General features: G+C 37.0%; 1 protein-coding gene across 1 annotated transcript in view; it reads right to left on the bottom strand.

Annotated features, from left to right (window-relative positions):
- LOC107758262 (obscurin-like) overlaps positions 1 to 14940 on the bottom strand; it is a 45869-nt gene that overhangs the window by 6929 nt on the left and 24000 nt on the right. The window contains exons 33-66 of the mRNA XM_016575968.1: positions 14669 to 14935; positions 14272 to 14538; positions 13872 to 14138; positions 13472 to 13738; positions 13036 to 13302; positions 12662 to 12928; positions 12283 to 12549; positions 9841 to 12177; positions 9466 to 9523; positions 8941 to 9056; positions 8695 to 8804; positions 8340 to 8540; positions 8166 to 8260; positions 7761 to 7934; positions 7484 to 7643; positions 7273 to 7380; positions 6855 to 7019; positions 6584 to 6742; positions 6136 to 6313; positions 5924 to 6037; positions 5666 to 5833; positions 5027 to 5129; positions 4819 to 4948; positions 4625 to 4733; positions 2323 to 2401; positions 2002 to 2141; positions 1805 to 1917; positions 1520 to 1688; positions 1322 to 1412; positions 970 to 1170; positions 806 to 866; positions 644 to 721; positions 244 to 416; positions 102 to 128 (exon numbers count right to left, since the gene is read on the bottom strand). Of these exons, the coding sequence (XP_016431454.1) occupies positions 102 to 128; positions 244 to 416; positions 644 to 721; positions 806 to 866; positions 970 to 1170; positions 1322 to 1412; positions 1520 to 1688; positions 1805 to 1917; positions 2002 to 2141; positions 2323 to 2401; positions 4625 to 4733; positions 4819 to 4948; positions 5027 to 5129; positions 5666 to 5833; positions 5924 to 6037; positions 6136 to 6313; positions 6584 to 6742; positions 6855 to 7019; positions 7273 to 7380; positions 7484 to 7643; positions 7761 to 7934; positions 8166 to 8260; positions 8340 to 8540; positions 8695 to 8804; positions 8941 to 9056; positions 9466 to 9523; positions 9841 to 12177; positions 12283 to 12549; positions 12662 to 12928; positions 13036 to 13302; positions 13472 to 13738; positions 13872 to 14138; positions 14272 to 14538; positions 14669 to 14935 (7486 nt within the window). The remainder of the gene's footprint in view (positions 1 to 101; positions 129 to 243; positions 417 to 643; positions 722 to 805; positions 867 to 969; positions 1171 to 1321; positions 1413 to 1519; positions 1689 to 1804; positions 1918 to 2001; positions 2142 to 2322; positions 2402 to 4624; positions 4734 to 4818; positions 4949 to 5026; positions 5130 to 5665; positions 5834 to 5923; positions 6038 to 6135; positions 6314 to 6583; positions 6743 to 6854; positions 7020 to 7272; positions 7381 to 7483; positions 7644 to 7760; positions 7935 to 8165; positions 8261 to 8339; positions 8541 to 8694; positions 8805 to 8940; positions 9057 to 9465; positions 9524 to 9840; positions 12178 to 12282; positions 12550 to 12661; positions 12929 to 13035; positions 13303 to 13471; positions 13739 to 13871; positions 14139 to 14271; positions 14539 to 14668; positions 14936 to 14940) is intronic.

The following is a 14940-nucleotide window of genomic DNA, read 5'->3' as shown; positions in this document are numbered from 1 at the left end:
TTATTTCTAGATTTTATGGCCATACAACATTGCAGCATACAGAGAAAACATAAAGAAAAACAGAAAAATATCTGCTTGCTCCATTTCTTCAATGCACTCACCATAGGTAAGTAACCACACCAAGAGACCTGAATAAATTAATAATGAAAAAATTCACCAAGCAGTAAAAGGACAGAATTGCATTTCTGAATATGAGGAATTCTGTTCACCACAATTTGCAACAAGCCACAGTATTTTGTTTACCAGATATCAGTGGCTACTGTCACAGGTTCTTGGTGGACAATTTCTGGTGCAACAAATTCAGGTGTCCCAAACTTGCTGTACTGGTGTCTGGAGTTGTCAATTTCCTGGCAGAAGCCAAAATCACAGATTTTGATGTCTTCTCTCGCAGGGGACACCATTAGGATATTGTCTGTCTGCAAAGAAGATGTTTAAAAATAAGTCTGACAAAATGTTAGAATGACAGCCACAGGTCAGAAGATGTCTTCTACCAAAGACACCAATTAGTCCAATTTCAGAAAAGGATGGTCTTTCAGTATCCTGTGTGTGAATATTGATGCTTAAATTAATGCCACTTATAATACTAATAATACTGCAATATAACTATAATTCCTACTAATATAAATTAAGTATAATCACTTACTTTGATATCCAGATGTAAGATGTTCATACTGTGTATGTATCCAATGCCCTCCAGAACCTGCTGAATATATAACTGGACCTAAAAACAATGAATAATAATTATCACATTTTCTTGATTACTGTATAAAAGTGTGAATGACATTCAATGATTTCTCAATATTACCTCCCTCTCTGAAACCGATCCCTTTAAAAACAAATGATCTAGTAACCCCTGTGCAGAACATCTGTGGGAGAAGAAAAAAGAAATGTATATATTTGATTACATTTTGAAAAAGCTAATGGTAATCATTGAATAATTTAAAAAAGCAAGAAAAAATTAAATCCTACAATTCTACAACCAACACCAGTGTGCGTCTTGTAGCGAAAAAGTCCAAGAGGCATGCTAGTCTGCGGTGAGCTAGACGGGACAGTAGGTCTCTCTCCTGGAACGCTCTGGTCCGCGTGCTGCTTCTGAGTGGAAGGAACTTAGCAGCAAAACATTCACCACTCGCCTTGTGTGTGACTTTTTTAACCACTCCAAAAGTGCCCCTGGTTATCCAGAAAAAAAAAGAGAAATATGTTAATAAGGGCTAAAAAGGATGTCTTACAACAAATCAGATATTACATTAACTATTATGATATTTAAAAAATGAGTTAATGCTAGATTACATAAACGTCAAGATTTATATGATGATATTACCTCCCTATCTCTTCATGAACATCATATACAGAATGTAATTTCCGTCTTTTTCCAAACTTCACTTCTCTCTCTTCCTCAATGTCATCTGGACCTGAAAAGGAAAAAAAATAATTTACTTAAACACACTATTCCTTGGCAACAGACATTTAGAGTTTGTAAAGATAAAATGGATGGTAATAATAAAGCTTTCCAACTCACCTGTGTCAACACTGAGTTTGCCGAGGCAAGATGCTTGTCCTGCACTGTTAATAGCTATGCAGGTGTAGGTGCCACAATCCTCTATTTGAGTATTTAGCAAAGTGAGAGAGCAACGTGCACTACTTTGAAATATTTCTGTGTAGTCATTGGATAAGATTTCCTTGTCATCCTGCAGGAAACCAAATAAATACATTTCACTGCAGTAAATACAAGTAAAGATTATTGTGTTTCCATCATAACATAACAAAATCAGTAAGCATTGTTACCGTTTTGTATTTATAATACCTTAAACCACTGAATATCTGGGGTGGGCTGGCCAGTAATAATGGCGGAGAATGTTGCAGGCTGACCAGGCCGGACTGTCAGGCCTTCAATGGCCACTTGCACAGCTGGAGGCTCTGAGTAAATAAATGATAGATTGACAAATTCCTCTGGTGATAATTTTTCACACAAGTTGATTATAAACCTCATATAGTCTGTACCTGTCAGAAATTCCTCCTCTGTGTCTGAGTAAAAGTGTTCCTCAGGCTCCATGGGTCCCTCTTCCTGTGCCGCCTGTACTTGTCTCTCCACGTGATCCTGTTCTTTAAGTGTTTGTGTGTCTTCAACACCAGCAGCAGGTCTTCAGTACCACACATTTTGCATTAAATTGATTGACAGACAGTAAAATGAGATAATCAACTGTCCTGAATATCACTGCTTAAAGAACCACACAGTACAGCATGTATGCAGTATAATTAAACTATACATAATAAAGACTATGTTTATAGCCCACAGATTACACAGACTGTATGTAAACTTACGGTTCAGGGTTTCCAGGCTGAAAGAGTATATGAAACAGGTTCTTCACAAAGGAACTGGACCAACCTTCTGACTGGGGCTCTATTTGAAAACATTTAGATTGTCAAACTGATAAAAATTATTTCATTTTACATACACTAACGTTCAAAAGTTTGAGGTCAATAAGATTTTCCTGTTTTTATAGGAATACTTTTATTCAGCAAGTCTTTTTTAAAGACATTTAAGACATGTAAAACTTTACAAAAGATTTCTATTTCAAACCAATTCTGTTCTTTTGCACTTTCTATCTATCAAAGAATGGAGTTACAGCTTTGCGATCACAGCAATAAATTGCATCTTAAAATATAGTAAAATGATTTTAAACTGTAATAATATTTCACAATATTAATGTTTCTACAGTATTTTTGATCAAATAAATGCAGCCTTGGTGAGGATAAGAGACTTTTTCAAAAACATTTTAAAAAATCTTACCGACCCCAAACTTTTAATGGTAGTGTATACTGTAAAAAATAAATATAATCTATTAAAAATATATAATATTTATAAAAATTTGATAAAGCTTTATATAATGCCCTAAGTAAATACTTAAACTAAATAACAATAATAAATAACTGTACTTACATAAATAATGCAAACATAAAAAATTTTAAATGTTAACAATACTTATTAATTAATTAAATTAAGGTCTGTGGTCATACAATCAGCTTTAAACAAAGGATGAAGTAGAATATTTGGTTTCATTTCCTCTCTAAACTCAACTGTAAAATAATATAAACACTTACCCGTATAAGGACAGGTATACAAACAGTGCAAGAAGTGACATAGCCTTTCCCGACCAGTGTTTTAAAGTCACAGATCACATGTATACAGTCACATTGCCTCACAAGCAGCGCAAAGAGCCACTTGGCCCTATCTGCAGCCAGGCTTGAGTCTTAGCACATAACCAGCTTTGAAGATGGACGTGGCATGTTAGCGGAGCATGCACTGACTGGGAAACCATGAGAACATGTATATAAACAGATATATGGAACAGACAAGGAGAAGAAAAGAGACAGAAAGAAAGAAAAAAGGGAAAGTAGCATGCATGCAAAATGCTGAGGCATCTATGTGAAGACACTTACATGATGAGTTTGATCAGACCTTTAGTCTCCTGCTCTGTGACTATAAAGGAAATGGGATGGAAAGTGTGTTAAACTGGATGTGGAAATGCACACGATTGACAAGTGTTCAAAAGCTGCTTATGAACCACGTAATGTATAAATGAAAACATATAACCACAAAGGTATATTAAAGAAAATGCATGATATGATACTGTATACTGTACGTATGATATATGAAGTAGCATGCAGTTTTATTTAATACCAGATGAATTAAAGACAAATAAAATGAAACCTTACACTACAGTTCCAAAAATTGGGGTCAGTAAGATTTGTTTTTGTTTATTTAATTAATACTTTCATTTAGCAGGGACACATTAAATTGAACAAAAACAACAATACAGACATTTATAATAAAATATTTCTATTTCAAATAAATGCCTCAAAACACTCAAAACTTTTAAGTCTTCTCAATTAAAAAATTTTCTATTCATCAAAATATCCTGAAAAAATCAGCATATTAGAATCATTTCTGAAGGATCATGTGACACTGAAGACTGGAGTAAAGGCTGCTGAAAAATCAGCTTTGCCATCACAGGAATAAATTACATTTTAAAATATATTAAAATAGAAAACAGTTTTACTGTATTTTTATTTTAAATAAATATAGCCTTGATAAGTATAGCAAAACATTTTTAAAAAACATTAAGGAATTTTACCGACCCCAAACTTTTGAAAGGTATTGTATATGTACATATAAAAAATGTAATATTATAATGTAAGTAAATGTTTCCAATGACATAATGCAATGCAGATGCCTCTATGAAGATGGCCGATTAAGTTTTTGATAGTTTGAGTGATCCCATCAAAGGTTTCTTCCAGACCAAGAAGCTCTTGAAAATGGGAAACTGTTGGTGAAATTCAGCACAACATAAAAGTACATTTATTAATACATATGATTTTAATTTGAAAATGGTCTCCAGACTACAGAGCTAGTTGTTAGAGGAGTGGAATGGATATTCAGAAGATCTGGTGTTCCAGTGACGGAACATGAGGAATGGGTGGGAAGTCGGAGTTGGAGATGATTGTGGTATGTGCTCCTTCAAAGCCTACTGGTGCCCACCAACACATGGTGAGACTTAGTGGCCAAATACACACCTTCTCTGCCTTAAACAGCAATTGCTGTTCACATTCCTCTTCATCCTACCTGGTGTTGGGGTAGTTTGTGATTGCTTTTGGGTCCTGACTGTCACAGGTAATGGTGCTGGAGGGCACAGTTCAGCTTTACACTTGGCACTGCCCACTTCATTCTGTAGCTGTATCATAAACACAGAGAAAAAGTATATAATGGGATCCATATATGATATAAAGTCATCAAATAGTAGCAAAAGATTCTGGTACCTCACACTGGTATTGACCTAGATCTGCCTCTTCAGCTCTCTTTATAGTGAGAGTGAGAATTCCTGTTTGGACATCAGATTGAATCTGGTGTTTCCTGTTATCCTCAAGCTGAATGCCATCCTTAAACCACCTGTGCATATAGACTGTCTGAGCTTTTTTATGACCATATAAATGCCATTACATTAATATGAGTGAATGGAACCAGTACCTTATTGATGGTAAAGGAGCAGATTGTGTGGAGCACCTGAACTGCACATCTTGTCCCTTTACAAGTACTGAGTTCTGTAATCTGGTTGTAAAACTTGGAGGCACTGTGGGAAACAAAAACCTGTTTCTCAATTTTTGCTAACCTATTCTTTACTGTGTCACCTTTAAAATTTCTTACACTATCATTCAAAAGTTTGGGATCAGGAATATTTTTGAAAAGTTTCTTATGCTCACCAAGGTTGCAGGATCAAAAATTTCAAATAACTGTTTTCTATTTTAATACATTTTAAAATGTTAATTATTCCTGTGATGACAACGCTTAATTTTCAGCAGCCTTTACTCCAGTCTTCAGTGTCACATGATCCTATAGAAATAATTCTAATATACTTTTTCGATGCACAAGTAATTTTTCTTATGATCAGTTTTGCAAATATGTGCTGCCTAATATTTTAAGGATTAAATGATGAAAAGAACAGTTTTTGATCAACATATGTAATACATCCTTCCTGAATAAAACTATGTAAAAAAAAATCTTACTGACCCCAATTTTTGAACAGTAGTGTAAATGCAAGACATGTGTTTGGAAATAAATACAAACATTATAACAGATGGCCATAATAACAATTTCTCAAAAACTTACCATCAATCATGATATTAGCCAGAGTGCTTGCGTTCCCTGCATGATTGGTTGCATAACACATGTATTGACCTGAGTCCGCCTCTATGACACCAGTCAGTACAAGATAACAAGCACCTAACTGTCCTTCTGATGTAATGTGATGCTCGTCTTCTTTCACAGCATGACCATCTGAGGACAGCACATCAGCAGAACCCATTTATACACTATGTAAATGTTACCTTTCTATATTTATACACACACATAGATAGTATTATTCACCTTTATACCACTTTATTACTGGTTTTGGTGTACCAGTGACTTTGCAGACCAGTTTTACAGTTTGTCCAAGCTTTGCTGGATAGTCAGTAAGATGCTGCTCAAAGCATGGGACAGCTGTAAATATAAAACAAAGAGGTGTTGCAAAAATGCAATCATTTCAAGCAGTCAAAACAGATTTATTCTTAAGTTTGCTCTTCTGTGTCCTAACTTACTCCAAGTGGGCTGTTTGCTGCGCTGCTGCAGGTCTCTCAGATCTTTGAGCCAGGAGAGGCGGAGGAGGATGGATCGAGCTTGCAGAATTATTTTTCTCACCATTCCCCGGTGCTCGTGCCAAAGACCAAATGACCTGTCATCTCCTTCCACTGTATCCTTTACATCAATATCACTCAGCTGTGAAGAAAGCAAATGCATTTGGAATGGATGTGAAATGGACTGCAGTGATTAGTGCTGCCATGATATACATGATATTACATGCGCAGTGTACTATATGCATATCTTTTCAAATGCAAGGTGAACCTTTTCATTGAACTGCATTTAGATTGAATTTCATCAGTGACATTTAGCTACAGTATGTTTTCAGTAGGACAGCATGTAGAATAGACTGTAAAAGTTCTGCATTACAAAAAAATGCTATACTAATAAATGCATATCTGATTATGCCTTCATCTTATTCTTGAATATGTAGGCCTCAGTGTATGTGCCAAGTTCTCTCTTCGGCTTGCAGAAGACAACACAATCTTTGAAGAGAAAGATGTGGCGGTGATGTCCTCTTTGAGAGATTTTGACCTCAGGAATTTCCTCCCATACTGTAAAATGGCCCTGGAAACACATTGACACTGTCATTAGCAGAATGATACCTTCCAATCCTTACTCACACTTGTCACCCTGTCAACCAGCAAACAAAGAGGTTCAGGGTATAATGATACAGTACCTGTCTAGTGGGTTCTCCAAGCCCCTTGAGAGGTGCAGGGTAATTCTCAATCATGGACAGATGATGCAAGTTCTCTGCACGCCAAGGCAAGCTGGAAACAATGGCAAAGGCATCCTCCAGCAGGCAACAGTTCTGTCCGCTTTTTGCTTTGTTCCTGATCAGCTCCTAAAAAGACAAAAATGGAAGCTGCTAACAGGCTGTATTGAAAACAATAATTACGACTTTTTAAATATTGTTTTGTTTTTTGCTGTTTGTGTGTGAATATATTTAAACACAGACTGACCCCAACTTTTGAATGGCTGTTGAATCTAATTCATATATATATATATATATATATATATATATATACTGTATATATATGTGTGTGTGTGTGTGTGTGTGTGTGTGTGTATTAAAGAAAATGATTAAGCTACCACACCTTAAGTACATTTTTGTATGTTTGAATTCTCTCCATGGGTCTCTGCAAATACGAGCTAACGCTGAAGACCTGGGTATCCAAATGTGCCAACTCTGTGTTTGCATATTGCTGGAACACAGTAGAAAAATAATTTTGGTTGATTTTAAGATACTTCACATAATTTAAAAGAAGGATCACTTTCTGCCAAACTTAAAACAGTATGTGCTCTTGCCTTGAAGAAATGCTGTGTGTTTTTGTCTGACATGCAAGCCTCGGCTTGGGGCAGGCCTGTAATGAACTGGAGATACATCTCAAAGTCCAGTGCATAACTGACAAAACACTGGGCTACATCATCATCTGAGAAACACATCTCCAGCTTAGGGAGAATACAGCTGTGATGGAGGGACAGAGAAACAAAGAAGTTAAACCACAATGTGAACGGATATATATTATATTAATTATATTATATTATATTATATTATATTATATTATAAAAGAGATGTATTTACCATTCATGGAAACTTGCAATATCTCTGATATTGCGGAATATGTACTCTTTTTGACTTAGGATGGTGAGAGGAACTTGAGAGCTTGTCTCTAAGTATTGTAAATGGTGATCCACAAAGAAGTTCATCTCGCGCACAAAATTATTCTCACCATCAAGGAGTCCCTTGATCAAGCGACTGGAAATATTAATAAAAAAGCATCAAGTTAGTCAATTTAGGGTTTCAAAAAACCTAATAATAAAATAAACAATAAAGACATTGTTATTTGTAATCTGTGCATCCTTAAGTGAAGCTGAAATAATGAAAAAAATACAAATACATCAAAATTCTATATATATGAAAAACTTAAACTAAAAACGATCAGTCTTGTAAGACTTTGAACTTCTGGTAGACTTGAGTCTGATTTACCTTTGGATCAAACTGTGCTCATCCTTTGTAAAAACTGTTTTGCCTTTCTCAGCGGATTCTTTTGTCTCTGATTCATGGGCCAATGAAAATATTTCCTTAGAGAAAAAAAATGAAATATTATTAAAATAATGTAACAACATTTTATACCATTTATATACACACACATCAATTCACCCTTGTCTTCTTTTCTAGGTACGCAGGGGATACCCAGCCTTGACGGGATGGTGTGATCTTGGTTGGCTTTGTACGGACAAGCCACCTCACAGGATGGGCTGAGTCCAGGACCTCCACAAACTGGCCTTCCTTTAGTACAAAAGCCTCTTTGTTTCCTCCCAGAGGCTGACAATTACTTTTGGCTACATAAATATCAAAGGTCTACAAGGTGACAAACACATATACTCCATATCAGTGCATTTTATGATTTACTTTTCACTTATTTCTAAAGCACTCTGAGCTACAATATGTACAATAAGTTCCAATAATTGAAGTTTATTATTATTATTGTTCATTTATTATAAAAAGTTGCTACCTCTCCTCTATCATCATCTCCATCTGACTCAGAGAATGACTCAGCATTTGCAGAGGACTTGTAGGAATGCATGCGTTTGGGTGAGGGTGTCTGGCTCTGTGAATCGCCACCTATGCCAAATACAAACGCAACAATACAGAAGTCCACAAGGTACAGCATATCAAGCTTCTCAAACTGCTATTAGGTGCATATTATTAAATTATCTCTGAGCTTTAAAACATAACTTGTAGTACCAATAGAACTGACCTTTCACTTTTAGCTGGTCTGTATTCTTTGGGGATTGTACACTAATTATTTTTTCTTCTTCACAAGTCTGAGTAGTAGAAGCCTCAGTTTTTGACTTCTCTGCTTCTTTAAATCCTCTGTTTGAGAACATATTAAAGGGGTCATATGATGCGATTTCATGTTTTCCTTTCTCTTTGGAGTGTTACAAGCTGATTGTGCATAGATAAGATCCCTGAAGTTGCAAAGACTAAGGAGGGGGCTTTGTAGAAAACGAAGCGTTTGAGAGAGGCGGGGCATAGAGGACTTACAATAATGTACAGTATTTGAAAAATAATGTGTTTTTTGAACATTAAAGCATGTCAACATATTCTGTGACACCAAATACACAAAATAATGATCTTTAAAAAAGCATCATATGACCCCTTTAATTAAAAAAAACATTGCAAAGTATTATTCCAAAGTACAAATAAGTGAAATATGCTCTTACACTGCCATCATTCTTTATAATTAAGAGCCCTTGGGAGGTCTTTACGATGTAAAACTTACCTAGATTGGTATTCTGTCTCAACATCTGGGGCTGTGTCATAATCTGAGTAACAGGATACTAAAGAGGATGCAGAATTACAAAAAACAAAAATGTCCAGCTGCTACTGATGTGCAACATTCTAATACTAATCACATTTTCCAGTTGTTTCTTTTTTGTTTAATTTTTATTTATTTATTTAATTTTAGATTACTTTTTTCTTTTCCGATTAGCTGCCATTAATCAGTCATAGAACATGACATAATACATGGAATAATTATTGTCTTTAGTGGCATCAGCCAGAAGTTAATATCAGTGCAGACCTAATCTTGCTTTTATTACATAGCATAAAAGTATAATAAACACTTTGAAACAGACAGAATATTTGGACAACTCACTAGAGCTGACTGAAATTAGACTTCTCCTTTTCTCCTGGATCTTGCTGTAGGTGTCATCTGCCGGTAGGTCATAGACGAGTCTCAATGACTCCTCTTCAGTGTTAATTGTTGGCAAAACCTCTTTCTCAGAGACCATTTCTGTACCTGGTGTTTGTGCAGTCTGAATTGTTTGTGATGGCTTCTGTGGTTTACCCACCATCACATTCCCATTGTAACTAATTGCTCCAAAATTGTTTGCAACTTCGCATGTGTAGATTCCAGCATCTTTGTTTGTAAAGCTGGAAATTTCTAGAAGACACCTACCATAGGCATTATGGGTGATTTTGTGCCTTTCCCCAGGCTTGAGATCTACTCCATCTTTAAGCCAACGCACAGTGCTTATTTGACCTTCCACAACACACTCTAGGAATGCAGTGCCACCAAGATCAATATTCTGGTTCTTGAACACTTCTTTAAAGATGAGCCGCATGTCCTTTCTAGTTTTGTAGCCCTTGAAAGCAGCTTGTATTTTAATCGCAGCCTCAAGCATCTCTGGCTCATCTTCAAAATCTATGTCTATACCAGGACCACCTTGTTCTGCTTTTAAACTCTTCTGTTTGTCAGTATCCACACTTGTGATCTGCTCTGGCATCATCTCCTCAGGTTGAGTGTTCGATCCTCTGGAAACATCTTCCTTCTGTCCTTCAAGGACAACCTCCTTCACATTTTTCTGATCTTTATTATCCATGTGTGGCAAGTTTGGTTCAACTTCCTGTGATGCCTTCTGCACTTCCATAAAAGATATTGTTATAGCTTTCTCTGCAGGAATTATTTGGTCTCTTAACTGCTGTCTTGTAATGCTTGGAGCCTTTTCCTTAACATGCTTTGGTACTTTTACGTTATGTTCATCTATGACCTGCTTCACATTTTTCTCCTCTCCGCTATCAATGTGTAGTAAGTTTGGTTCCACTTCCTGTGAATCCCTTTGCACATCCCTAATGGACATTGTTGTAGCTTTCTCTGCAGGAATTATTTCTTCTTTAAATTGGCTTGCAATTGCAATATTTGTTGCTTTTCCGGTAACATGCTTTGGTACTTTTCCATGATGTTCATCCACAGCCTGCTTGACATGTTTCAGTTTTCCACTATCAATGTGTGGTAAATTCAGTTCACCTGCCTGTAATTCCTTCTGCACATCTCTAATGGGCATTGTGGTGTCTCTTTGTGCACAAAGGATTTGTTCTTTGGGTTTCTGGCTTGTAATTGCAATACTTGGTGCTATGGTACCATGATGTTCATTCATGGATTGAACCTTTTCAATTTCTGATCTCTTTTCAGATTGGACATTTTGATTTTCATATGCTGCATTCTTATCCAATGATTTCTGTTTTGGTTCCTTCTTTTTATTTGTATGCAGGGCAAATTCTTCCAACTCTGTTTCCTTGTTCACAATTTGCTCTTTCTTTGGTTCCTTGTTTACAGTTGATTTCTGTTTGATATACTGATTATTTCCTTCTAAACGACATGGTTGTTCCTGAGATGATTCAATTTGTTTCGCTGGTATCTCTTTAAAGACTGGGGTATTTAAGCCATGTTCTGATTTCTTCAAAGTGGTATCCACAGTTTGTTTTATGTCCATATCTTGGATCTTTGCTTCCAAAACAAAGGGCTGCCTTTTGGTTTCAACATGTAGCTGGGACACATTCTCTTTAGGGAGTGACACTGTTAGTTCAACATGCTTTGATGCCTTAGTGGTCTCCACAGTAGCCTCAATGACAGCATCTTGTTCCTTGCCTCTCTTGTCAAGAGTTGGCTCTTTAACACTGTGCTGGTCTTGGAGTGAATCATCTGGATGTGTGGCCTTACCCTTTGACCGCGGTGGAGGCAGGGGAACGTCTCTGGGTGGTTCCTTGCTCTGTTCATTTGTATCTATGCTTGGAGTTTTCTTTTGAACTTGTCCTGAGATCTCTTCATTGTGCTGGTCCACAGAAATCTTAGTAACCCATTTGGAATCTGTGTCCAACTCCTTTTTTCTTTGTTCTTCAGGTACATTGGTTGCAAGAGAAGGAATTTCAGGTTCTCCCATGGTGCAACTAGACTTATTGATAACCATTTTGGAACTCACATCTTTTCCCTTTTGTCTCACCAATGATTTTCTCTTGACTTCCTGGTCATCTGTCAGTTTCTCACAGAGATCCTGGAAGTGAACCTCTGATGGCTCTAAGATAGAGATGTCTGATTCCTCAATGACTGCAGCTTGTTTCTTATGGACTAGACCACTGTGTGTTTCTTCCATAATGTTTTTTCCTTTTATTCTTGGTGGGGCTTGAGGGATGTCTTTAATTTTAGGTGGAGCTTCTGGTGTAAAAATATAGGAAATGCAATAATACTTGTTTTGAATTCTAAGTAAAGTTTTAAGCAAAAATTGAAATTTGGCAAAAATGGAAATGCACATAAATGTACCTTTTACAACAACAGAAGCTGCTGTCTCCATCCTAGCAGCACAGCATTTGTAGACACCACTGTCCTGACATTTTAAATCATGGATTTGAAGGTGTAATTCAGAGCCATTCTGTTTCATCTCATACTTGTTTCCTGGTTTTAGCAACACTGATCCCTTTTTCCACTGCACGGCAACTCCAGGTTTTGAGAGCTCACATGTCAGGAATGCAGTTTCACCTTCTTCAGATTCAAGGTTTTGAAGGTTCTTGCAGAAGAATACAGGTTGCTCTGTGCATGCGAAAAAAATAAAAAAAATTAAGTGTGGTTTCTTCCATGTATGAAAAAAGTTCTACATGGACAAAAAGTGCAGATACATGTTTCACTAAAATAATATCTGTACCTGTCACTTTAACTGAACCATTAGTTGCCAGGCTTCCAGCACAGCATTTGTAGACCCCACTGTCCTGAGCTGTTACTTCATGGATTTGAAGCTGTAGTTGGTGGCAATCCTGTTTAATCTCATATTTTTTACCTGGTTTAAGTATTACTGCTCCCTTCTTCCACTGCACAGAAACTCCAGGTTTAGAGAGCTCACAGTGCAATGTGACTGTCTTACCCTCCTCTGCTTCTTGGTTTTGGAGCTCCTTAGAGAAGAACAAGGGATGTTCTAGAGGGGGAAAACAAAAATATGTTTACATGCCTAACAGAAAAAATGGACAAATGAATAGACTAATGAATTCATTCCTCTGTTACATCTATAAAAAAATCACTCACCCTTTACCACAAGAGAAGCAGTTGTCACCATACTACCAGTACAACATTTATAAGAGCCACTATCATCACTTTTCAGGTCACGTATCTGGAGTTGTAGCACACAGCCATCTTGTTTCATTTCATACTTGTTTCCAGGTTTTAGCAACACTGTTCCCTTCTTCCACTGCACAGCAACTCCAGGTTTAGAGAGCTCACAGGTCAGGGTGACTGTCTCACCTTCCTCTGCTTCAAGGCTTTGGAGGTTCTTGCAGAAGAATATTGGTTGCTCTGGACATGGGGAGATAAAAATAAATTTCATGTCTCTACCTTTTGTGGCTATATTCACAAATCGTGTGCTCTTAACGAATTATCATAAAGTGCTGATTTATTAGCAATCAAGGTTGTAAGAGTGCTCTACATGGAAAGAGTACTTTTTCACTTAAACATGTTTTTATACCATTCACTGTAACAGAGCAAGTAGTCACAAGGCTTCCAGCACAACATTTGTAGGCCCCACTGTCTTGAGTTGTTAGCTCATGGATACAAAGCTGTAGTTGACGGCCATCCTGTTTTATCTCATATTTTTTACTAGGTTTCAAAAGCACTGTCCCCTTCTTCCATTGCACTGAAACTCCAGGTTTAGAGAGCACACAGCACAATATGGCTGTCTTACTCTCCTCTGCTTCTTGGTTTTGGAGCTCATCAGAGAAGAACAATGGCTTTTCTTCAGAGGGAAAAACAAAAACATATGTTGTCACACGTTCAACAAAAACAAATAAACACATGAACAGATTAATGAATTAATTCTTATTTCAAAAGTCAAATTGTGAAAAATGGTATTTGCATAATTCACTTACCTTTTACCACAAAAGAAGCAGTTGTGAACAGGTTTCCAACACAACATTTGTAGTCCCCACTGTCCTGGACTGTTAGCTCATGGATCTGAAGCTGTAGCTGACGGCCATCCTGTTTTATCCCATATTTTTTACTAGGCTTCAAAAGCACTGTCCCCTTCTTCCACTGCACTGAAACTCCAGGTTTAGAGAGCACACAGCACAATGTGACTGTCTTACCCTCCTCTGCTTCTTGGTTTTGGAGTTCCTCAGAGAAGAACAAGGGATGTTCTGGTGAGGGAAAATCAAAAATATCTACATCTTTACATGCTCAACAGAAAAAAACTGGACACATAAACAGTCCAAAAAATAGTTATATCAAACACCATACTTACAGATATCACACTTGAATAACTTCACTCACCTTTTACCACAAGAGAAGCAGTTGTGACAAGGCTCCCAACACAACATTTGTAGGCCCCACGGTCCTGAGTTGTTAGCTCATGGATCTGAAGCTGTAGCTTCTGGCCATCCTGTTTAATTTCATATTTTTTACTAGGCTTTAAAAGCACTGTTCCCTTTTTCCACTGCACTGAAACTCCAGGTTTAGAGAGCTCACAGTGCAATGTAACTGTCTTACCCTCCTCTGCTTCTTGGTTTTGGAGCTCCTCAGAGAAGAACAATGGCTGTTCTGGAAGGGGAAAACAAAAATATCTCTGTCTTTACATGCTCAGCAGAAAAAAGTACATATGAATTCATTAATGAATTGATTATGTCAAACATCAAAGTATGGAAAAATTGTATTTGAATAATTCACTCACCTTTAACCACAAGAGAAGCAGTTGTGACCAGGTTCCCAACACAACATTTGTAGGCCCCACTGTCTTGAGCTGTTAGCTCATTGATCTGAAGCTGTAGTTCACGGCCATCCTGTTTTATCTCATATTTTTTACTAGCCTTCAACAAAACTGTTCCCTTCTTCCACTGCACTGAAACTCCAGGTTTAGAGAGCTCACAGTGCAATGTGACTGTCTTACCCTCCTCTGCTTCTTGGTTTTGGAGCTCCTTAGAGAAGAACAAGGGATGTTCTGGT

Source organism: Sinocyclocheilus rhinocerous, unplaced genomic scaffold (genome assembly GCF_001515625.1).
Source record: "Sinocyclocheilus rhinocerous isolate Xijiao unplaced genomic scaffold, SAMN03320098_v1.1 scaffold3732, whole genome shotgun sequence".
Taxonomy (NCBI): domain Eukaryota; kingdom Metazoa; phylum Chordata; class Actinopteri; order Cypriniformes; family Cyprinidae; genus Sinocyclocheilus; species Sinocyclocheilus rhinocerous.
Note: the sequence above shows the minus strand (reverse complement) of the source record. Positions and strands in the feature narration are given on the sequence as shown.